Source organism: Hipposideros armiger, unplaced genomic scaffold (assembly GCF_001890085.2).
Source record: "Hipposideros armiger isolate ML-2016 unplaced genomic scaffold, ASM189008v1 scaffold_109, whole genome shotgun sequence".
Lineage (NCBI taxonomy): Eukaryota > Metazoa > Chordata > Mammalia > Chiroptera > Hipposideridae > Hipposideros > Hipposideros armiger.
In genome coordinates, this window is record NW_017731459.1 from 79,702 (window position 1) to 102,633 (window position 22,932).

The 22,932-nt window shown below is 56.0% G+C and overlaps 1 protein-coding gene across 6 annotated transcripts; it reads right to left on the reverse strand.

Annotated features, from left to right (window-relative positions):
* Positions 1-167: 167 nt before the first annotated feature.
* VILL (villin like) lies at positions 168-22,712 on the reverse strand. 6 transcript variants are annotated; one of them, XM_019647142.1, is made up of 20 exons: positions 22,689-22,712; positions 13,928-13,994; positions 13,665-13,739; positions 13,167-13,372; positions 11,718-11,826; positions 10,178-10,288; positions 9,679-9,878; positions 9,224-9,302; positions 9,045-9,143; positions 8,202-8,349; positions 7,930-8,030; positions 5,801-5,938; positions 5,553-5,711; positions 4,826-5,005; positions 4,106-4,251; positions 3,013-3,157; positions 1,388-1,570; positions 1,132-1,203; positions 673-936; positions 168-413 (listed from the first exon to the last, which is right to left on the reverse strand). In XM_019647142.1, exons 2-20 carry the CDS (start codon positions 13,991-13,993, stop codon positions 300-302), a joined length of 2,595 nt encoding a protein of 864 aa, XP_019502687.1. In that variant the 5' UTR covers position 13,994; positions 22,689-22,712; the 3' UTR covers positions 168-299. The 6 variants fall into 6 exon arrangements, with proteins under 6 accessions (XP_019502687.1, XP_019502684.1, XP_019502683.1 ...); XM_019647139.1 differs by lacking the exon at positions 22,689-22,712 and adding an exon at positions 21,062-21,128 and having other exon boundaries at positions 673-1,203; XM_019647138.1 differs by lacking the exon at positions 22,689-22,712 and adding an exon at positions 19,724-19,770 and having other exon boundaries at positions 673-1,203.
* Between the last annotated feature and the right edge of the window lie 220 nt (positions 22,713-22,932).

The following is a 22,932-nucleotide window of genomic DNA, read 5'->3' on the forward strand; positions in this document are numbered from 1 at the left end:
AGGGGGTCTTTTCCCCTGGGCAGGAGGGAACAGCAAGAAACAAACCCCTCCATGGAGGAGGGTACAGAGAGACCACCCCTTCCAGCCCCAGAGGCCCCTTCCTCCAGAGGTGGACCTACTAAGTGATCCAGACTTCAAAGCCCACACACCACACCTTATGAGGGCCACAAGCTTTTATTGATGGGGGTGTTTGTGTGTGGGGGTGACCCAGGAGTCTCCCCTGCGGCTCAGTTATGTGTGGGAGAGTTACCCATAGGGCCTTGGCCATATGGCGGTACTGGCGGGAGCAGGGCCTGAGTTCAGAAGAGGCCGAGCTGCTTTTTTTCCTGCTGCTGCTTCCACTTGGCCATGCTGTAGAATTCCTCCTTGGACTTCCCGAAGATATCTTCGAAGTCGGCGTCTGAGAGATAAAACTGTGGGGTGGGAGAGGTGGATACAGGGAACGGGTGTCAACTGAACCCAGAATTCTGTCCCACTCAGAGGGGTCATCCCAGGGCTCCAGGCTCTCCTCTCCCACCTCTCTCTATCCATCGCCTCATCTGGAACACACACATCTCCCCAGGAAGCCTACCCATTGCCCACCATGAGTGGGTCATGCCTTGGGCACCTCCAACTCGGTTTTAGGTGCATTAGTGCTGGGCCAGTGAGTGGTACAGGGTCTCGGGCACCGACCTCCTTGTGGGCCGGATCCACTCCCTCTGGCAGGTCCTCGGCGGCCTGGTGCATCAATTGTTCGCGAGGCAGGCCCCCGTTGATCATGGATCTGGGGCTGCTGTGGTAGCTGCTGGCGCTGATACTGGTACTGCTGCCACTCACATTGGGGCCCAGCTCCAGCTCACTTTCTGAGCTGTCCTGGGAGCCCTTGAGGGCCTGCAGGGCCAAGGGGCCTGTCCTGCCATTGTTTGGCCATCTGGACAGCCGGAAGTTGTGGACTTCCTGTCCAGAGAGGGGATTTAGGCTGGGGAAGATGGGGGATAAGCTCCCACAGGAGGCCATACTGAGTCCACTGGCCCTCTTGCCACCTGGCTGCAACCCTTGCCTCCTACTAGGGACTGGCCCCTTCCCTGCCCATTCTGCCCATTTGGAACACGCTGACTGAGTCCAGATCCCTGGGAGGCCCCAATACTCAACTGCTGTTATCTCAGAGATGGCAGATATTGCTCTCAGGCTGCCCTCCACCACCTCTTCATAAGACTGGTTGTTCTGGGGGCAAGAATCAGGGCACGGGTGAGATGGAAGGACACCCATGGGACCCAGGAGTCAAGACCAGGTCTCCCCAACCCACACTGGAGGTCCCCAGGCAGGGCAATGCCTCTTCTCAGTCTGGTCAGGGCAGGCCTCTCTGCCCCGAATTAGGGTGGGACCAAGGGGTTCAGGCCTCACTCACAGTCCACTTGTAGGGGTCCCAGGTGTAGAACCATCCAGTGAAGGTGGGCGGCTCACGGGCCTGCTTGACCAGCACAATGGGTGTGGCCTGGCTCCTCCCTGCTGGATGGGTCTTCAGGTACTCCTGGCCCCAGGCCACGGCCTTCTTCTGCTCACTTGCAGCTTCTCCAAGCCACAGGAAGATCTGGACCACAGAGGGGGCCTGGCCTTGGGCAGGTGCAGGGGCTTCCCAGAGCTGTCCACTTCCTTCCCACCCCCGTCCATCGGATGGTCTCGGAGCCAAAGCACACACCAGCCAACCAGACACACCCAGCAGGCTGGCCGCCAGACCCACACACCAATAAACACGCCAGAAGGTCACAGGCATACATGTATGCATTCAATCTAGAAGCATTTATTGACTAGCTGTTGTGGGCCAGGCACTGTTCTAGGCACTAGGGATTCAATAGCTAAAAAGAAAAAGAGACAGAAACCCTTGCCTTTGTAGAGCTTCCATTGTATTGGCAACAGAAAAATAAGTATCACCTGTAGTGTATCAGATGGAGAAAAATAAGGCAGGGAAAGAAGATAAGTGTGGTAGGGGTGGTGGGAATAATGTCATTTTAAATTTGAGTCAGGGAGAGCCTTACTGAGAAGACGACATTTGAGTCAAGATCTGAGGGAGCAAGTCATGTGTACGCCTGGGGAGAAAGTGTGTAACCAGAAGAAACAACCAGTACAAAGGCCCTGAGCGTGCCTGGCATCTTTGGGAAGCAGCATGGAGGCCACTGTGGCTGACGAGCAAGCTAGGGGCAGAGAGGGAGCAGATAGGGCTAGAGAGTCGGGGTTGCCAGGCCGTGCAGGGCTGTAGTAAGGGCTTTGGTTTTGCTCTGAGTGAGATGGGAGTCTACAAGCCTCATCACATTCACACAGTGTCACAGACACACACACATGATCCTAGCTACACAGACACAATCATCCACTATACAGCCAGATAACAAATCATAGCCACATACTGCCACTCATAGCCACACATAGTTGCACATACACAATCACAGTTGATTACACAGTCGCACACACCCACTCTGAAAAACAGCCTGAAAATACAGCCACACAGAAACATAATGATCGAGCCACACAGAAAGTCAGTCACTCACACCCACAGCCAGTCATAGAGTCTCACACACACAATCCTGCTGCTTATGGCTGGTCCGGCCAGTTACAGCCATTACACACAGCCACATAGCCAGAGGGAAATGCAGTCTCACAGGCTTCACATGCGCACACGGTCAGTCATTCAGTTTACAGTCATTCACTCGACACACGTCAGCCACATGCACTCAGTCACCTGGAACCACACACCATTTTAAGGCACAGGGAGTTATATATAACTACAAAACCCATCACAATGACACATGCATTCCAGACTCAGTCATAGCCTCCCGAAGGCTCACTATGATACAGAGTCGTCCGCGGTCTCACAACCTTGGTCACACAGTCGCACAGTCACAGGGTCAGTGTCACACACAATCACACAGACTCACCCGCAGCCTTACATGCAGTCATATGTCAAGAAACAAAGTCACACACACTGACAGCCAATTACACAGACACCGAAACACCCCCGTCAAGCAGAAGTGACCTCACCTCGTGCCAGGTGTCAAGTAACATGATGTCATACTTGTCCAGGTCCCCTTGGCTAAAGAACACCACTTCGGTAAGGACCAGGTGGCCCATCGGGCTGGAGCACTCAAACAGCCGTGGCTGGAAGTTGGAGACATCCTCCGGGAGGCTGGCCAGTGTGGGCACAAGGCCGTGAGGGGCGCAGAGAGCCCTGTGCCTCTCACCAGCCTGGGCCAAGCTAGCCCTCAGCACAGCCCCCCTCCCAGCCCCCGCGCCCCATTCCAGGAGCTGGGAAATAACAGCTCCAAATGTAGGAGGGATCGGCCCTCCTCTGAGCTCTGAGTCCCACTAACCCCTTCATTCACTCCAGGAATGCCCTGCTTCTCTCTGGGGCTCAGTGTCCCCATCTGTCAGTGGGGAAAGTCGAATAGGGGATCCGTCGAGCCCCAGCCAGCTGTGGCACAAGATGCCCCACGAATTTCCCCAGGAGTAGGCCCCAGAAAGGGGCGCCTGGCTTAGTCGGGCAGGCCTGTGCTGGCGCTGCTGGTCCCACCCCCGGCTGGGCGTGGCCTCAGGCCGAAGGTGGGAGGAGGGAAGCGAGGCTGAGAGGGGATCAGCGGTACTTCGGAACTCAGGAGATTTGGAGGAGTTCAGTGCTTAAACTAGGCCCCTCAGACAATCCAGAGCAGCCCAGGACTCAGCTCCCTCCTCCGTTTGAGCCCTCACTCTGCCCTACCCTCTGATATACACCTTGCCCATTTACATACCACACACAAATACTGTTTTTGCACACTCCATACACGCTCTTTACCCACATGTCGTATTACATTACACTACACACACAATCTCAATCTCTGACTGCGGGGTTGGAGAATGCAGGGAGCACCTTCAGCCAGCAGAGGGCGCCACTGCCCTGCTCGCCCTGCATCCTCCGGCTCTGTTACCCGGGGCTGGTGAGTGAGGGTTGGAGGCCAGCCTGCGCCTGGGAGCCTCTGAGAATCCTCAGTTCTAGTCTGGCCTCTCCAGCTCTCTGTGTGACCCTTAATTAGCCACCCACCCTCTGTGGGCCTGCTTCCTCTTCTGTGTAAGAAGAGCACCCTCCTCCCAACCCGGTCACCTCCTGTTGCTGGGGTAGGGAGCCCGGCCTCCCAGGGCCTCCCAGAATTGGGGAGGTTCCTGACCCTCCAGCACGATTTCCTTGTTCTTCTCGGAGATGACAGTGGTTACCATCCGTGCCATCTCACGCTGGTCACCGCTGCAGCCCTGGCAGGCAAAGAGCTGGGTTAGGCCCTGCGTGGAGAGGGGTCTTCACCTCCAGCCTCCCAGCCCCCACGCATAGGGCCCTGAGTCGCAGGAGGCCTTGGCTGGTGGGGGACACATGAGCAAGCCATCTCCCTTCTTCCCGCTGCCTCCCGCCGTCTCTCCAGCTGCTCAGTGTCACAGGGACTGGGACCCACTCTGGGTCCAGAGCATGGGATGGGGACTCCCAGGCTTGGGGATCACTTGTGGTTTATGCTGAAGATCAGAGAAGATTCTGGCAAACTGGACTAGGCTGCCTCCTTTTTCCAAGAGACGTGGGAAGGGGCCTGCTGCTTGCTCAAGGCAGGAAGGAGGGGAGGCAGCCAGGCCGGCCTAGCTCTGACCTGTGGGCTCCCAGGTACACCTGCCACTGTGTAACTTCCCCCAGCTTCCAGAGGGGAGACCATGGCCTCTCTCCCCACCCCGCTCCCGGCCTATCTGAGGTTGGACTTGAAGTCCGCATCTGCCGTGGAGTGGCCCCATCCCCACCTGGCACCACTGCCCCAGGCGTGAATCAAGTGGTCAGTGCTGGGGGTACCTTCCCAAACCAGAGGTAGCAGATGCCGGCTGTGACCAGCAAGAAGATGTCACTGGAGTTGAGGGCTGAGGCCCGGGCTGGCACCTCCATGGTCCTGGTGTTGTAGCTGTCGGTGCCTTGCACATGGAAGAGCCTTGTGGCAGGTGCCGGCTGTCCCTTCCCATTGTGCTCAGTGCTTCGCTGCAAGAGGGCTGGGCCTCAGGCTGAGGCAAGGACTCCTGGAGCCCCGCCTCCCCGGCCCAGTGGGGGACAAACTGCCTCAGCACCCAGGGGACCCTTGCTTGAAGCCATCACTGTTTTCTGGACCCTCTGGGTGTAGAGAGCAAGGATCCCATCAGTCTAGGATAGGGAACCAGGTCTTTCTAAATGGACCCCTCACCTCATCTCTGAGGGGTCAGGGCATAGTTCCCCCAGGCCTGACGGCAGAAAGCGGGGACCAGTTTCGCCCATGTGTGACCCCAGGCAAGATCCTGGTTCCCTTTCAGTTAAACGTCCTCACCTGTGCTCCTGCTCTGTGGCTGGCTCTGAGGACTGGGGCAAAAAACTTAGGCAGGGGTCACCTTTGGAGCTCCTGGGCCTCAGACAAGAACCAGAAAACCGGGGTGGGGGTGGGGGTGGTAAGCTGTGGCCCTGGCATGAAGAGAAGGTGCTGGCATGTGTGTGTGAGGGCCACGGGCACGTGGAGGAGCCAGTGAGGCTGCGGCCATGGCAGCAAGGTGGGTCCTACCTGGAAGACCACCAGCTGGCCCTGGAAGATGGCAAGGAAGTGGGGGGGCTCGCTGCCCATGGTCACATGCTCTTGCACCAGGGCTCCGTGGTACATGAGGTCCAGCTCCTCGGCATTGCTGTTCAGGGCCTTTATCTTGTGTGCGGTGGCCTGGTGGCCCTGCAGGCAGGGGTGGTGAGAACCGGAGCAGCTCTTAGATTCCGGCTCTGGGGCTGGAAGTTGCTCGCCACCCCCTCACACCTACGCACCTGCCAGAGGTACAGGATGTACTGGACTTGGCCCATCTTCTGGTATGTGTAGAGGACAAGGTAGCAGTTGCCTGCGTACAACTGTCCATGAAGCTTGGGGTGCACGGGCTGCCTGGTTAAGTCCTGGATGCACCACACCTGAAGAACAGGGGACCAGTGGGCACAGGTGGCTCCTCTGCCTGAACTCACCTTGTGCTCAACCGGAAAGCTCTCCTCAGCCTCATCTGTGCAGGCAAGGGCCTTGCCCCAATTCTGCACTGATCCCATGCTTTGTGCTGGTCTTGTGCCAGGATCTGCAGGTGACCCTTTTCCCCATGGGCCCCTGGGAACCAGCACACTGGTGCTGGCCTGCTCTCCACCAGGACCCTGAGTTGGCACGTGGTGCCTAGGACTCCAGAGGCTGTCAAGGCAGATGTGACCCCTGCCACACACCATTCCCAGCCTGACCCCACCAGCCACAGCTCAGATTAGGGCCAGATGGGTCCTGGCAGAGCCTCTCACTGCTCAGCCCAGGGCGACAGAAGCTGGGCAGAAACAAGGCCTTTGGGGTTCTTGGAAACATTCCCTTTTTTCAAGGGTCACTTAAAAAAACAAAGCCTGTTCAAAGACTTAAGTGAATGTACTTCCTCACATTTCACAGCGTGATTTCTTGTTCCTGTGGATGGCGAGCATGGGCTCTGGAGCCAGGCAGACCTGGTCAGGCCCCAGTTCAGCCGGTGTTGGCAGTGAGATCTTTCTGAGCTTCAGGTTTTCCCAGCTGTAAAGCGGGGCTAACAGTGCCCGCCTTGCCATGGCGGGAAACAACCCCTGGGCATCCTGTGCCCACACAGAGCCCAGAACTTATCTCTGGAGAAGGTCTCCAGAGCGTCCAAAATCCAGCCTTTTGCAGAAGAGGCTGACTCCAAACACACGCCACCCAGGAGCACTTACCTGGCAGCCAGATCTCCTGGCTCAGGCCCTCCCCATACCTGCCTGTGATGCACCTGCTGGGAGGGATCCCCTCCCTGCCTTTGTGCTGTGACCTAGGTCACAGAGCCCTCCCTCTCTCCCTCCCTTGCCCTCCTCTGCTTTTCTGTCTTCCTCTCCATCTGCCTGTCTGCCCCTTTCCCTGTGTGCCCCATCTCTCCCCACCCACAGCTCTCGCCTCCCTCCTCTCCCTGTCTTCCTCGCCCCTGGTCCCCTCCTTCCGCCTCGCCTTGCCCTCTCTCCTCCTAGCTTGGTCATCTTGGTTTCTCCCCACTCACTGCCTCTGTTCATCGGTATTATGGCAATGGTAGCAGGAGCCCTTGGAGAAACAATGTTTCCTCTGACTGCGACCTACCTTGAGAACTAGAACCCCTCACACAGGCCCAGAAGTCTTGTTCCCAGAATGTCTCAGCATCCCTGCACAAGCCCTGGGGCCAGAGGGAACCATAGTTTTTGCCCCCATTTTGTAGGAAAACAACAACAACAAAAAAAAACAACCAAAAAACCCCTCAGGCCCAAAAGAATTAAAGACGCTGCTCAGATGTCAGCCAACAGGTCAAGATGCAACCCTGCCCCATAAGAGCCTGGAAGTGACCCCCAAGCCCCGCATCTCCCAGAACACCAGTCTAAGACCAGACAGGTGGCTGACAGTGTGTGGCTGTATGCTGGGGGTGCGTGGGGCTGTGATTGATCATATGTGACTGTGTATCTGTGTTGGTGTGCCCCTGGGGGTTGAGGGTTGTGTGTGTGACCAACCACGTGAGATGTGGAATCTGTGCAGTTCCGTGCTTGCAGTTGTGTCCTTGGCTCTGATGAAATATATGTGTCTATATTATCATCTGTATGGCTGCATCATACATGTGACAAAGGGGTGCAATTAAGTGTCCGAGTGTTACTGTGCTGTGTCCCATGAGTGTCACGTGGGTGGCCGTGGCTGTGTGTGATTGATTTGGTGTGATGTGTATGAGTTGGCTGTCGGGTGTGTGTGTGTGTGTGTGTGTGTGTGTGTGTGTGTGTGTATGTACACGTGCTCCTAGGTGTCTGATTGTGTGTAGATGTGTACCTGCGTGTACCTGGGTCACTTTAGCAGCCATACCATTCACCTGAAAACAAAGCCTACCCCGGTGTGCCCACTTTCCCCCAGCCAAGCCAGTGCCGCTCACCTCCACCTTTCCAGAGCAGTCATCCACCATTCTCAGCTGGGCTGCCAGTTCAGGCTGGCTGTGCAGGTTGCCCACATCCAGCTTTACCACACTCAGTTTGCCTGCGGGTGGGGCAGAGGGTGTCACTGGTGCCTTCTGCCCCTATCCCATCCCAGCAGGCTCTCCCCACCCAGCCCATCATCCTAGAAGCCCCCTCCAACCCCGCGCCCTCACCCATCCTGCCAGGGCTCTGGGTGCTGCCCCGTCCCTCAGGCTCCGCCCCTCCCGCTCACCGGTCCCACTGATCCCACCAACGTTCCTGTTTCTGCGCTGCTTGATAGACCACGTCCGGAAGAGCTGCTTGAATGCGGCCGACTCGGCGCCGTCGTTCACCACCTCCACGTTGGTGTAGGTCGGGTAGCCCTTGGCCTGGATGAAGCCCTGGGGTGGGGGCTCTATCAGGCGCGTGGACTGAGGGCCCACTTCTCTGCTCCAACCACGGGGACCTGCTGTTCAGGCTGCTGGGCCAGCCAAGCACTGAGCAGCAGTAATTAACTGAGCTCATGACCCACTTTATGGGGCTGGCTCCGTCACTACCGACTGCTCTGAGGTCCCTGAGGACAGGTAGGGGCCCCTTGGTGTGAGCCTAGGAAAGGGCCAGCCATGACAACCCGTCAGACTAATGGCAGGGCCCTGTCTCCCTTCCTGGAGAGGAAGGACGTGCCCAGTGCGGTAGGCTCCTCGGGCCTCACGGCGGGGCCATATCCTCCTTTTACACATGGTTTCTTGGGTGCTTCTTCCCCCTGTCAGGGCTCCCAGGGCAGGCCACATCCCCCAGGACCCTAGAGAGGGGTCCTGTGTTTCCTCTCAGGCTCCTGGGCAGAGCCGTCTCCTCCCTCAGACAAGGCAGTCTGTCTCCAAACTTAGACCCCAGGGCAAGGTCATGTCCTCTTCCATCAGACAGGGCTCCCAAGGCAGGACTCACTGCCCCTTCAGGCCCCAGAACCTGGATGGCTCCCAGCTTAGACTTCAGGGTAGGGTGGTTTCCTCCCTCAGACCCCAGGGCAGGGCTGCCCCCCCACCTCAAGCCCCAGAGCAGTGCTACGTCCCTCTGAGACAGGGCCCCACAGCCTTACCAGAGCACGGCTAAAGGCAGCCTTTTTCTCCTGGAGGCTAGACATGCGTCCCTGCCACACATAGATCCTGAAACCCCCCTGGTCTAGGATGTAACAGTCCTGGGAGCAAGAGGGAGGCTGGTCAGTAGGTGGCCCAGATGGGTGGAGTTGTGGGGTAGCTGGGGCCAGGCCTGCCTCACCTCCTCACGCAGGAGGTCTTGGGTCAGCGGACGGGTTGCCAACTCCTGGATCACCAGGTCCTCACCCTTCTCGTAGACACTGGGAGACAGGCATCCAGGTGTGGGCAGCTCAGCCCCTCCACTCTAGCCCCTTTCAGTCCCCCTTCCCCCAGAGGCAGAAGGCACGGGAGCTGGGGCCCTGGGGTGAAATCTTGACTTCACTGCAGCCCTGCTGTGGAGCCTTAGGCAGCTGCCTGGCCCTCTCGGGGCCTTAGTCACCCTGTCTGTACAAGGGGTTTCTCCGAAAGGCGGCCATGCAAGAGTATAGGCTGGGCCCAAGGTCCCACGTGGCCTGCCCCAGAAACCCACGGGCCTTTTCTGGAGGCCTTTCTAGAGACCCCGTGTTACTACAGTAACGATGGACACACAGGCCTAGGCTATTCCACCCACGCTGCCCGCTCCCAAGGTCTGCTCACTGGTACAGGCGGACATTGGCCTTCTGCAGCTGGTTAATACTCTTGTTGGGCATGGTGGCGTACAGGTTGCCCACTCTGCAACCCAGCACAGCTTCCATGATCTCCATGAGGTCAGCGGCTTGGCCCTCATCATCCACTATAGCAATCTGTGCACGGCCACCGCGCTCCCTGTCCTGGAGGCTGCAGGTCAGGGCCAGGCCCTGCAGGAGTGGACCTCGCCGTTAGGGCTTTCCCAGCATGCCCTTCTCACCTGTCAGACGGTCCATCCCAGGTCGTTCCTGTCACTGCTCAACTCCCAGAGGCTGCAGGAGAGTGCCCCCTTATCCTGGCACCCGGGGCACCACCAATGCAGGGTCTGGACTCAGCTTGCACTTAGCAGTTGCTTTTCAGGTTGCAGCAGAGAGCCAGGCCTTCTCCTGGGGTGGCCAGAGGATGGGCACCTGGAGGACCGCCCCCTCCCCTAGCCCTGGACTTGCTAGTTCCCAGGGCAGACACTGACCCGTGCCTTCTCGGAAGTGCTGCTCTTGGGCCCGTTCCACTGGATCATCACCTTGCCCAGGTCCAGCAGGAAGATGTCATCCTTATTAAAGCTGTTCCAGGAGAGCTCCACCTGCCAGAGCCAGGAGGGGCGGGGAAGGAGGCGGGGTGTCATACCACCAGCACCCAGGCGGAGAGGTACTACAGCCTGTGCCCACCTACATGAGCACAGCTCAGGTGCATCATTTGTTTGCATGAAGCTGTGTGCAACTGAATGTATGTGTGCAAGCATGTATGAAGGTCTGACGATTAAGTTCGCGGACGTGTTGCAACGATGTTGCAAAACTTTTTTTGACATCCGAGGGATTATTCATGATGAATTTGTACCAACTGGACAAACAGTTTACCAAACTTACTACTTGGAAGTGCTGAAAAGGCTGAAAAGGTTAGAAAACTTAAACTTTTTGCCAACAATTCATGGCTCTTGCATCACGACAATGCACCAGTTCACACGGCGCTGTCTGTGAGGGAGTTTTTAGCCAGTAAACAGATAACTGTATTGGAACACCCTCCCTATTCACCTGATCTGGCCCCCAATGGCTTCTTTCTTTACCTGAAGATAAGGAAATATTGAGAGGAAGACATTTTGATAAAACTCAGGACATCAAGGGTAACATGAGGACAGCTCTGAGGCCATTCCAGAAAAAGAATTCCAAAACTGCTTTCGAGGCTGGACTAGGCACTGGCATTGGTGCATAGCTTCCTAAGGGGGGGTACTTCGAAGGTGACCATAGTGATATTCAGCAATGAGGTATGTAGCACTTTCTCTAGGATGAATTTGCGAACTTCATTGTCCAACTTCGTATCTGTGTAACCATATGAGATCCTGAGGGACACTGTGGGTGTGGCTGTGTGCATCTCCAGGGTTGTGACCAGGGAATGCCGCATTTCACATGGTGTACACATACACGAGTATACAACGGGGGCCCACGTATGTGTTTATCCATGTGTGTAGATGTGTGTATATACAAGTACACCTGTACATTTGTGGGGGCACATCAAATGTGAACAAGTGTGTGAGCTCATGGGTGATAGTGTATGTGTACCTGTGTGGGGAACAGTGTGTTATCCATGTTCTAATTTGCACAAGGGCATTCTACGGGCTAGAGTGGCACCAAGAATTAACAGTGGGAGACAGTGTATAGGTGACCATGACAATGTGTATGACAGCATAGGGCTGTGCACCCCCTCCCCAAATCATACTACTTCTTGTGCAGCTCATAGGGACCGTCCAGGCCCACCATCTTGTCTGCCTCACCCCCCCTCCCTCCAAGTTCTTAGCATGCCTATGAGACAGATGAGGAAAGAGAGAGTCAAAGGAGCCATGGAGGGGGTCTGAGCCTGGCTCTGCCTTCTCTCTCCTCACTCAAGATAAGCCATCTGGGAACGTTGACAGCCTGTGGTCTCCCCCACTCCCCGCCACCCCCCACGCTTCTCTATACTTCAGTATGTGCAGTCTGAGCTGAGTCTGGAGGTCGAGTGACATCCCTGGCAGCCCTCACCTCAGTGGCTGACACGTGCTTCCTCCCTTTGATACGCAGCAGTCGCTGGATGTTGTAAATGTTGGTCTCCACATGCTTGAGGGCAGAGGCGAGGCCTCCCTTCCTGTAGCTGAAGAGGAAATGGGGTCCCACGTAAGACCATGCACTGCCATGTGTGAGAGTGAGCACATATGTGAGCACATGTATGCACACATGTGGGGATATGCATGTGTCTGCTTAATACACATGTGGCTACACACATGCGGGCAGGAGTGAACATTTGTTTATCCATGTGTGGCTGTGTGGACACATGCATGTATATGTATTGTGTATACCTGCGGGGGGCACAGTGCCTGTTTACACATGTGTGCAGATGTGACTACATGCAAATACACACGCACCTGCATGTTCACGTAACAATGCACCTGTGTACAAGTAGGGGCATGAGTGCATCATGAGTGTCAATGTGAGAGTGTGGAATTTGGGCAACAGCATATGTGTGTGGGTGGGCGTGAATATTCACGTATGAGTGCAGGTGTGCTCATCTATGGGTGGGCACATATGGGGTGGCGTGTTTGCCGCATGTGCATGTGTGTATGTGTGTATGTGTTCCTGAATATACCATATGCACATATTAGGTTCAACTGTATGAAACAGAAACAATCGAATGTTGGCAATTTCCTGTGGTTCAACCTAATACATTGCAACTATTAATTTAACACATATTTGAAACAATTCACAGCAAAAGACATATTTCTACTAGGCATAACATAAATGCAAATTTAAAACAACACTGGTGTCCATTCCTGGGTATATTTCCAAGGGAAGTGAGAAACAAATGTCCACACAAAAACCTGTACACAACGATGGACGTTAACTAAACTTATAGCGGTAATCATTTCACAGTATATATATGTAAGTCACAGTATATGCTGTACACCTTAAACTTATAGTGGTGTATGTCAATTACATCGCGATAAAACTTGAAAAAACCTGAAAGACTAATACACAAATGTTAACAGCATTATCTATAACATCTAAAAAGTGGAAACAACCTAAGTGTCCATTACCTGATGAATACATAAAAATGTGGTATAGCCACATAACGCGTATTACATGTTATATAATTCCATTTATATGGAATGTCCAGAATAGGCAAATCTATACAGACTGGGGGCAGGAATGTTGAGGGAAATAAGGGGGTGTTGGTAAAGGGTATGGGGTTTCTTTTTGGGGTGATGAAAACATTCTAAAATTGTGAGGGTTGCCCAAATATGTGAATATACTAAAAATCACTTCATTGTATACTTTAAATGGGTGAGTTGTATGGTATGGGATTTGCATCTCCATAAGGCTGTTGGCCATCCCAAAGCACCCCACATGCTAGGGATGAGGGACATAGTCATCCAGGCCGCCCAGCCACCCCACGGACCTGTCCCCTCCCCTCACGCCCCCAGCCCCCTCACTCACATGACTCCGGGGTGGAAGTAGCTGCGGAAACAGTCGGACTCATAACCTTGTACGTCTCGGTGTTGCACTGTGGCGCCACCCAGCGCCTCCTGTAGGTGCTGCACTAAGGTGCCGGCCGCGCCCTGCGCCTCTGCGGCCGCCTTCTTTCCAACCCAGTAGTGCAGGTCGCTGGACGGCCCCTGCGTGGTTTTCAGGCTCTGGGGAACCTAGGGCCCAAGTGTGTGTGTATGTGGAGGGGCTGAGGATTGGACGTGGGTGCTGAGGACCAAGACATGAGTGGAGACCAAGATCAAGGTTGAGGATGTGCCAAGGGCCTTGGGGAGAGTGGGCAGGAAATCTATTAGTAGAATGGAGAGGGAAGGACCAAGAGGCCTCAAAGGCAGCGGCCCCCTGTGAGATAGGATGCTTGGGCTCCCACCTGCCGTGGCGCTTACCCTGCACCATCAGACTCCCCGGCTGGGCCGTGCCACCCTCTCAGTCAGACTCCCCAATGCTCACGTGGAGGAGGATGTAGCAATGTTCCTCGAAGAAGTTCCCATAAGCCCTCTCGGGGACAGGCACCATCTTTAGGTTCTGGGAGAGGAAGGTGCCTAGTGACAACTCGGGAGACACCCTCCAACCCCCCACCCCTGACCCATGCACACACCCATGACCCTCTGGGGTAGGAAAAAGGGAGCTGAGTTGAGGGGCGGGAGAAACCTTGTTCCAGAGACCACACACTCTCTGTGGCACCAACTCTGCCATCTGGTTGTGCCCCTCACCTCAATGATCCATATGTGGAGGTCCCTGTGGCTGTCAATGGCTGGGAGGCCCTTGATGACGTCCATCCTAGGCCGGGAAGGGGCGAGGGAGGAAACAAGAGCCGGAGTTCTCAGACCTTGGCCGCCTGTACTTTGGGCTTCAGGCAAGAACTCACCCGGTTCACCCACTACAGACCGGTCTCTTCCGGTTCTACACGGGGGAGGGGGCAGTGAGCATGGCAAAGACAGCTCGCGGCTTACACAATCCCCGCCAGTGATCCTGGGGGAAAGGAGGCCTTACCCTGCCCAGCATCCATTTACCAGATCCCAGGGACAAATTCTTAGAAGCTAGATTTCAGCCCACTGCACGAATCCCAGTGGTCACTAATTGGCATGGTAGTCGCTTCTGGGCCACAGGCTGTGGCCGGGGGACAAGCTCCTTTAAAAACTCAGTGAGTGGCACACGAGGAATGAGGGTGATGCCAAATATGGAAGAGGAGCAGGAGTGTCCTCAGGTAGAAAAATGCAACAGAGGCCCATCAATTGTCCCTTGCAATTGTGGTGAGAATTTAAGAAAACTCTGTATGTGAAGAAAAAAACAAAACAAAAAAAACCTCTTCCGGTCAAGCAAGCAACCTCATCATAGCACCTGTTTTCATTAGGAAGGCTCTCTAAACACACAGATGCCAGCAAACCAGGATAGGTCCTGCAGACGTGGGCATACAGAGACTTTGCAGACAGAAACTTGGCTGTGCTCTTGAATCGGGGCTGAGCTCTGTGGACGGGGATAGGCTTTGAACATAGAGACAACCTCTGCAAACAGGGAGTTAGAAACAGGCTATGCAGAGAGACACAGGATCTACAGTCAGGACAGTCACTGTAGACAGTGTTAGGTTATGCACACAGGCAGAGGCTCTGCTAGAATAACAGACTCTGTAGGTAGGGACAGACTCTGCAAACAGAGACAGGCTCTTGAGACTGAATCCTGTAGACACAGACAGGCTCCGCACCAAAGGACAGAGCTGCAAATAGACCTAGGTTTCCCAGACTGTTAGGAACAGGCTATGCAAAGGGACAGGACACTTGCAGAGGATGATAGGCTATGTGGATAGAAAAAGGCCCTGCATGCAAGCACTGGCTCTGAAAACAGGGACAGCTCCCTCAAACAGAAGAAAGGGAGGCAACAGGCAAGGTCCTCCTGATGAAAATGAGTTCTGCGGTTAGGGGTCATCTGTGTGTGTAAGGATGGCCTGCGCAGAGACACAGACTCTACCCAGGGAAACTCAGACAGGCTAGGCAAACAAGCAAAGCTTATGAACACTGGGAAAAACAAACAAAACAAACAAACAAACTCTACAGTCATAGCTTCTGCAGGTATGGAAGAGCTTTGCAGACCGGGAAGGACTTTGCAAAGAAATATGAATGGGGACAAACCCTTAAGACAGGGACTCTGCATAGGGACAGGCTCTGTGGATACGGGCAAGGTCCACATCTACATGGATAGGCAAGGTCTGCAAATAGGCACAGCATCTTCGATCTTAGATGTGCTTCCCAGACAGAGGCAGGCTCTTGAAAGAGGCCAGGGACAGAAAGAGGCTCGGGAAGCTGACTCAAAGCTTGCCTACGGGGTGATGGGGGTGGGCCGGGCAAACAGCCATGAGCTCGGCAGAGAAACCCAGGCTCTGAAAAAAAAAAAAAAAACCACAGGCGCTGCAGAAAGAGCCTCTATAGACAAACTCTGCAGATAGGGAGAGGTTTTGTTAAGCCCACACAGGCTCTGCAAACAGACAGCCTCTGTTAACAACGATGGCTCTTCAGAGATGGCAGCATTTGCAGAAAGGAGCTGCAGGGAAATCGGCTCTGTGATCAAGCACAGATGCCCCAGACACGGGCAAGATCTTGAAACAGGGCTGGGTTCTGTAGGGAGCCGGGTTTCTGCAAACAGGGGCAGGCTTTCCAGAAAAGGATGAACTCTGGAAATAAAGCTCGGTCCACAGGGACGGGCTCTGCTAACAGGCACCCATGGAATTAGGACTAGAGTGTGCAGGGAGGCACGGGCTCTGCACACAGGGACATGCCCTGCAGAAAGTCACAGGTGCTCCCAGATAGACACAGCGACTTTGACAGTGATATGCTCTTTATAGGAACAGGGCCTGCAACTGACACAGTTTCTATCCAGGGAAATTCGGGCAAAGGCCCTGAAAAATGTCACAGACTGGACAAATAGGGCTCAGGTTCTACAGACAGAAGCAGGCTCTGAAATAGGAAAAGACGGCAAACAGGAACATCATCTAGAGACAGACAGTTACTGTGGAGGAAACAGGCTCTGCTGATAGGGACAGGGCAAGCTTCGCAAATGGGAACAGTGTCTTTAGGCAGAAAGCAGTGTCCCAGACAAGGACAGAGACAAGCTCTGTGGACAGGGTTAGGCTGTGCAGGCAGGGCAGCGTCTGCAATCAAAGCCTATCACGGACAGGCTGTTTAAAAAGACCCAGGTTCTGCGGGGGGCGGGGAAGACTGAAAATAGACACAGGCTTAGGACAGAAACAGGCTCTGTAGACAAGACAAAGGTTCTGCAAACTGAGGACTGCATGGGAGGGCTGTCACCGAACACTGTGACAGGCTCTGCAGCAAGTGACAGGCGTCGCTAACGGGAGCAGGCTGCATAAATCATAAGTGCCCTTAAATCCTTGAAACACTGCTGAACTCTTATTACATACAGGCTCTGCAAACGGCGACTTAGCTTGAGCTCGTGCTCTGCGGTTCTGAATGCTCACAGGAGAGAGAGGGGTGAGGAATGCGAGGTATCTGCGGAGGCTCAATTTTTGTTGCATGTCCCCACGTGACTCTCAATTACCCCAGGCTTCCCAGCACCACTCCTTCAGAAACCTGTGGGAGGTTTCCTCATTCCTTTATACAAGGAAGTTCTTTCTAGGTGTAACCTAAATCCTGCCAGCTGCAACTGTTTCTTCTTGCTGCTGCTTTGCTCGACAGACCCAGAAGTCACTGCTTTCCGAATTTCTCATCCCTGGTAGCCCTGGTGTCAACCCTTCTCCCCTCCCCACTCCAGTCCAGCATGTCTTATCGGCAGGAGGAAAACCCTTGGCTCTGCTGACCCTGCATGACCAAGGTGGAAGACGGGATACGAGTTACAGACGCAGAAGCAGAGCCTGACAGGGAAACAAAGTGGCTTGCATTCCTTACACCTTTGTCAAGGGCCCCCGAGGGCAGGGCTCAGGCCCTGGTGAGCTCACCATCCACTGTGGGAAACACCCAACCCTCTCAAAGAGGGACAAGGTGGCCAAGGAAGTGTGTGTGTCTGTGTGTGTGTGTGTGTGTGTGTGTGTGTGTGTGTGTGTGTGTGTGTGTGTCTGGGGCGGGGGTAGGGAGCTGCCCAGAGCAGGGCGGGCAGAGGGGGCAGTCCTCCTAGAGGAGGCAGGTTACAGCTGCGTTTATCAAAGCCTGGCCCCCTCAGAACACTCTTTGGCGATCACATATGATGTTGGCATGGTCTCCCTCATCAGAGCAGAGGGTTCCCCAGGCCAGGGGCTTTCCTTGTTTACTGCCAACTCCCAGAGGGCACTCGGCCAATAGTTGTTGAATGAATGACACCTGTGGCCTGTGACTGGACTGAGTGAAAGTGGAGAGAAGGGAGTCACCGTGAGCTCGAGCTGCACCCAGACCTGCTATTGCAGTCGATGGCCTGTTGGTGTGATAGTGACGTGATTGACCTGCAGACATAGTGACAATGTAATGGTGGTGTCAATCAACAGAAAACATACGATGATACCAAGTAACAGGCACAGCGACATTCATTGGTGACAGGCAGAAAGAAGCAGTGACCAGTGACAGCGACCAGGGCACAAGCAGACAGTGAACAGAGGTACCAGCTCTGAGCTGTAGATCATGCAACAGTGTGAAACAGTGACAGAGTGACAGGAAGACTGGCTGGCCTCAACCCAGAGGTCACCACGTGGGACAGGAAAGTTGGGACTGGGCTGGGTTCACTGGGTGGGGACAGCATCATGTCCGAGGGACTGGGAGGATGCCCTAGTCAATATCCAATCCTAGTCTGGAGAGCCAAACGCTCAGGCTCCCAGGGTCTGAGGCCCTCATCCCCATGGAACCTGTGTTCATCCCCTTCCCACTGGGTTCTGGGGGGATGGGGGAAGGGGTGCTCAAAGGGTGGGGGGCCTCTCTTCCCCTAGCACCCCCTCTTCTCCCCAGGCAGTCCCTTTCTCTTCCCTCCCCAGAGAGCCCCCCTAAATCACCAAGCCCTCCTGCCAGCAGGTGCCCCCTCCTTTCCATGGGGAAGTCCCTTCCATCACCAACCCTGAGAGGGGACCACTGCCCTGCGTCCCCGCCTCCTAGTGGAACCCCCTTGTTCTCCCTGGGGGCTGGGTCCCTCCACTCTGGGCCCCTTTTCTCTCCCAGATACCCAGTTCCTCTTCCGACTTGCGCTTCTCTCCCTTGGTGCCCCTCCTCTCCTGCGTGGCCCTGTGTCCCCGCTGGGCCCTCCCTTCCTTCCTCACATGCACCCCCCTCCCCAGAGCCCCCATCTTTCCCCCAGTGCCCCCCGCCCACACCCCTTTCCTGCCCAGTGCACCTGCTCTGCCCTGACCTCTCCTCGCTTCTGGGCTCTCCTCCCACCCAGGGACTCCCTTCCTTTTTCAGACTGTCCCTTCTTTCCCCCAGGGCCCCCTCCCTTCCCGGCGCCCCTCCTCTCTACCCAGGTGCCGCCTCCCTCCTCTGGCACCCCTTCCTCTCCCCCAGGTATTTAACTGAGTTGACTCTGCCCGACTTCCAGGAAGCGGGGAGGGGCCCTGCCGGCTGCAGTGGAGGGGAGCAGGGCTGGGCTTTGCTCTCCAGGTGCACCCACTCCGTGGGTGGCAGCGACCCCCACCCGCACAGAAACTGCCACTTGGCTTCCCGTGGGCCACGGCCTCCCTTGCCACCAGTGCTCGCCCTGGTTGGGCTGCTTGCTGTCTCCCCAATTCTGCCGGCTCCTCCATAACCCGGAGCCCTGTGCCCCCCCACACTGTACACCCCTAACTTGGAACAGCCCTCCCCACCCGGTTATCTAGAGCCCCCTGCCCCTTCCCTCCCGGCTGTGCCCCACGCCCCCTCCCCGCCAGGCCTACCTGCTGGAACTGCTGGCGCCTTCACCCTGCCTGTGGGCAGTGCTGGGCCTGGCGTGGGGCCAGGCTCTGCCCACCACCCCTCCTCCCCTGTAACTCAATCTCTGCTCCCGCCCTGCAGGACACACCTCACTGCTTGGCGGGCTGGGCATTCAAACAGTCAGTCACATAGTCAGTCAACAAATATTGATCCAGCTCCCTGAGAGCCTCCTGGGTACTGGTGCCAAGAGAGCAGGGGATGAGGGCCTGGGCTGGGCTAAGAGAAGGGCGTGGAATATACTGTGACTCCCCTTCTGTGAGACCCAGGTCACTTCAGGAGGTGGGGGAAGGTGGCTAGGGCTCTCTCTAGCACCTCTGCTGTCCTCCCACCTCCAGTGTGGGCTCAATGCCCAGCACAGCCCTCCCCAGGGAGCCCTGATACCCATCGTGGGAGAGGCCAGGCTGCCCTTACACAGAAGACACCTCTCCCGCACCTCCGGCTGCCCCTCCTTTCCTTTCTGATTTTAGGGTGGGGGAGGTGCTAGAAATAGAGCCTTCCAGAAACACCAGGGGCATGGCCATCCCTTACCTACGGCCTCAGTCCCAGCCATAGCCCAGTCAGGGTGGCTGCCCCTTCTAGGATACTCTGCTAAAACCTGCCCATTGGCCCCAGGCCCTTTTCCCCCTGTCCAATCCTCACCCCCATAGCTCCCTGTCACAGGGTAGAGGAAACTCCAGGAAATCTGAGTCCATGTGAGCCCAGGAGGACCTACTGCCAGCGTGTGCCTGTGTTTAACAGACGGAGTTAGTGTGTGAAGGGCATAGGTCAGTCCCTGTGTGTGTGTCTGGCCCCACGTGTAAGAGAATGCCTGCCCAGCCCTCTGTTCCTGTGTGTGTCTGGCTCCGCCTGTGCACGCCTGTTTCCCTGTGCCCAGCGAAATTCACGTCCTCACTTCTCCCCACTTCCTCATCTCAGGGTCCGTCTCTGTCCATGCGAGCTGGTCTTCATTCCCACAGTCCCTAGAAAGGGCTCTTTCCTAGTCACCAGTGCCCCCTCTTGCCAAAGCTGGCTGCTGGTTCTGTCTTTATCTTACCCTCCCACTCACCAGCCAGGGACCCTGCTACCACCCCTTCCTCTTGACACAGCCCACAGCCCGTTTTCTGCCTGCCTCGCCAGCCCCTCCATCATTGCCTTGGGGGCCTTTAAATGTCGGAGGACACAGAGGCCTTCGCTCCTGTCTCTTTTCTATTTTCTTTCCTAGTTCCAGTGCCCAGGCTGTAAATACCATGGAAATGCTAGTGTTTTTTCAGACACCGACTCCTGAATGCCATCTAACTGGTCACATCTGACTTCACACTTGACATCCGCATCAGGCCTCTGTTAGATACACCTACTCTGAGCCTCAGGGAATGGCACAAATGTCCAGCTGGTTGCTCAGGCCCCAAAGCTGGGAGCCATCCTGGGTTCCTCTCCTTCCCTCCCACCCACGGGGCAGCCGTTGGCCAGTCTGATTCACCCTGGTCACTGGTTCATCCGGATCCTAAGCCTGGCCAGCCCTTTCGCAACTCCTGCCCTGCTCCGGGAGCCAGCCTCGCTCACCAGTCGGCAGCACAAGCCTCCCTCTGTGTCTCTCGGTCTCTCTGGCCTCTGCTCATTCTCCCACAGTAGCCAGAGGGGGTTTTTAACCATAAATCAGATCATGCTATTCACCTTCCAGCGGCTTCCTTAAAAATAAAACCCCAAATTGCCTGCCGCCTGACGGCATCTCCCCATCGCTCACTATGTTCTAGCTGCAAGATACTTTTTGTTCCTTCAGACCCCACCCTCAGTCTAGTCTCTGGACCTTTGCACTTGCTGTTTCCTCTGCCTGGAAACGTCTCCCCTAGATCTTCACAAGGCACCTTTCCCACCTTCTGGCCTCAACCAAAATGTCACCTCCCCGGAGGAGCCTCTCCTGACCGCCTTAGCTGAAGCATTCCTGGTTCCCAGCCATGCTCCCGCTTCCTTATCTTCTTAGTGCTTTCAGAAGCTGATAACCTTATTGGTTAGGATCCTTGCGTAGTGTCTGTGTCCCCAGCGACAACACGAGCCCCTTGTGGGCAAGGCCTTGCTCCTTGCTGCATCTCTGAGTCTAGAATGGTGTCTGGTACACAGCAATTGCTTAATCAACATTTGTTGACATGCTCTGGTGGCCTGTGCCTGATCCGGTGGGGGTGTGTTTGGACCCTTTGCTGGGGTCTGTCCTGAAGCCGGGCCCTGGAGTTGAGTTCTCACCAGAGTCAGGGGCCAACCCCAGCGGAAGCACCCACTGGCTGAATGACTTTGGAGATGTTTCTCTTGGATTTTTTCTGAGTTGACATTTCCTCCTCTGAGAAGGCAGGGGAGGTCACATCCTTCCACCCGCTGTGCGCAGGACACCCTGCCTGGCACAATCCAGCCTTAGCAGCTTAGTGAGGGGCACAGGGTCCTCTCCAACACCCCTCCCGTCAGAATTCTCTGTGTCTCTGGGACCCTGAAGACCTTGGGTGGGCAAAGACCTTGGGTGTCCTACTCTAGAACAGCCCCATCCTGTAACGTAACCTGTGATCCCAGGCCCTGGAGAGATGGCAGTGGACCCTGGGGTCAAGATAAGCAACACTGCGCGTTGCATCTGGTGTGGACACTCTCCAGTTCATGGGATTATGGGACCATGGCACAGGGGAAACTGAGACCCAGGGTAGTGCTCACAGGTAGGGCACTGCAAGGACAAGGGGGTGCCCTGCGCCTCCCTCATTCCTCTCCTAGAGAAAGAAGGGGGCTCCACCACCACTAGGTCACCCTCCCATGGATCTGGGCCTGGAGTCGGAAGGGCGCTGAACCTGGCTTACTTCGGCCAGCACCGCCCTGACCATGACCCCCTTTTCCTACTGACCTCTTTCCGCCCCGGGGCCTCACCCCTGCGGCCCAGCCCCACCCTCGTCCAGACAGGTTCCAGGGCTCTTAGCCGTTACTTTGTTCCTTCCTGCCTTATCTTCCAAGGCCCAGCCAGCTCCGGGTCAATATTGACAAAGGCAGTTGTGTGGCCCAGAGTGGGCGGGGCAGGCGCTGTAAACCCGGCCCCGCCCTCCAGGCCCCGCCCCCAGGCTCCCTCAGCTCCAATTCCCAGGCCTCACTTGAGTCCCTCCCAGACAGGTGCAGAATGTCTACCCTCACAGAGATGGAGTCCTGCAGGGGGGTACGCTCCTCCGGAGCACGGACAGGGTGTGGGGCTGGGAGTGGGGCTGCCTGACCCGGGTCCTGGGTCCCACTGCCTGGAAAAGCGCCTTTGAGGAGAACCTTGGGGCGGGGCGGGTGGGTCACCCACATCTGGCTGCAGGACGCAGAGGAGCAGTGAGACTGTCACCGGGGCGCACACGGCCCAAGAGCTACTTCCCCGAGGGCGCCGTGGGAATTTCGAGCCCGAGAGGGCGGGGCTAGTCGCTATGCCCGTGGGGCCTCCACTTTGATAGGCCCTGTGGAGTCTGAGGTCGGCCCCAAGAACAGCTCTAGGTCCCTGCAAAGGGGCAGGTGTCCATGCCTCACATACCCGTGTGGCCCCGCCCAGTCGTGCACACACACCCTATCCAGACACAGCCTGAGCAGGATCATCTCAGCACCTGCACGGGGCCAGCTGGCTGTTGCTCACCTGGGAGAGCGGGGATGGCACAGTTCCATTCTTGGTGGGCAATGTGACCCAGTGCTCCAATGTGAAGTGGGGTTATCTACTCTGCTCCCCACCGCAGGGTAAAAGCAGGGAGCTGTTAGCCAGTGGGGGCTCTTATCAGGACCCCTCTCACCGCTGCCTTGGGAAAGGCTTCCAGCGCCCCTGTGGGGTTTTCTCTGTACTTTTCTGGGTTTCCGGAAGTTTTAGAGATGAACATGCATGGCTG

Bases quoted from the DNA above. Each gene is read 5' to 3' on its own strand.
- VILL (XM_019647139.1), bottom strand. From the start codon at position 13,993: ATGGACGTCATCAAGGGCCTCCCAGCCATTGACAGCCACAGGGACCTC. The intron at 5,006-5,552 runs GTAGGACCCACC...GCCCTCTTGCAG, and splicing joins GCCAGCTGGTGGTCTTCCAG to CGAAGCACTGAGCACAATGG. The intron at 414-672 runs GTCGGTGCCCGA...CCCACCCCACAG, and splicing joins TGGATCCGGCCCACAAGGAG to TTTTATCTCTCAGACGCCGA.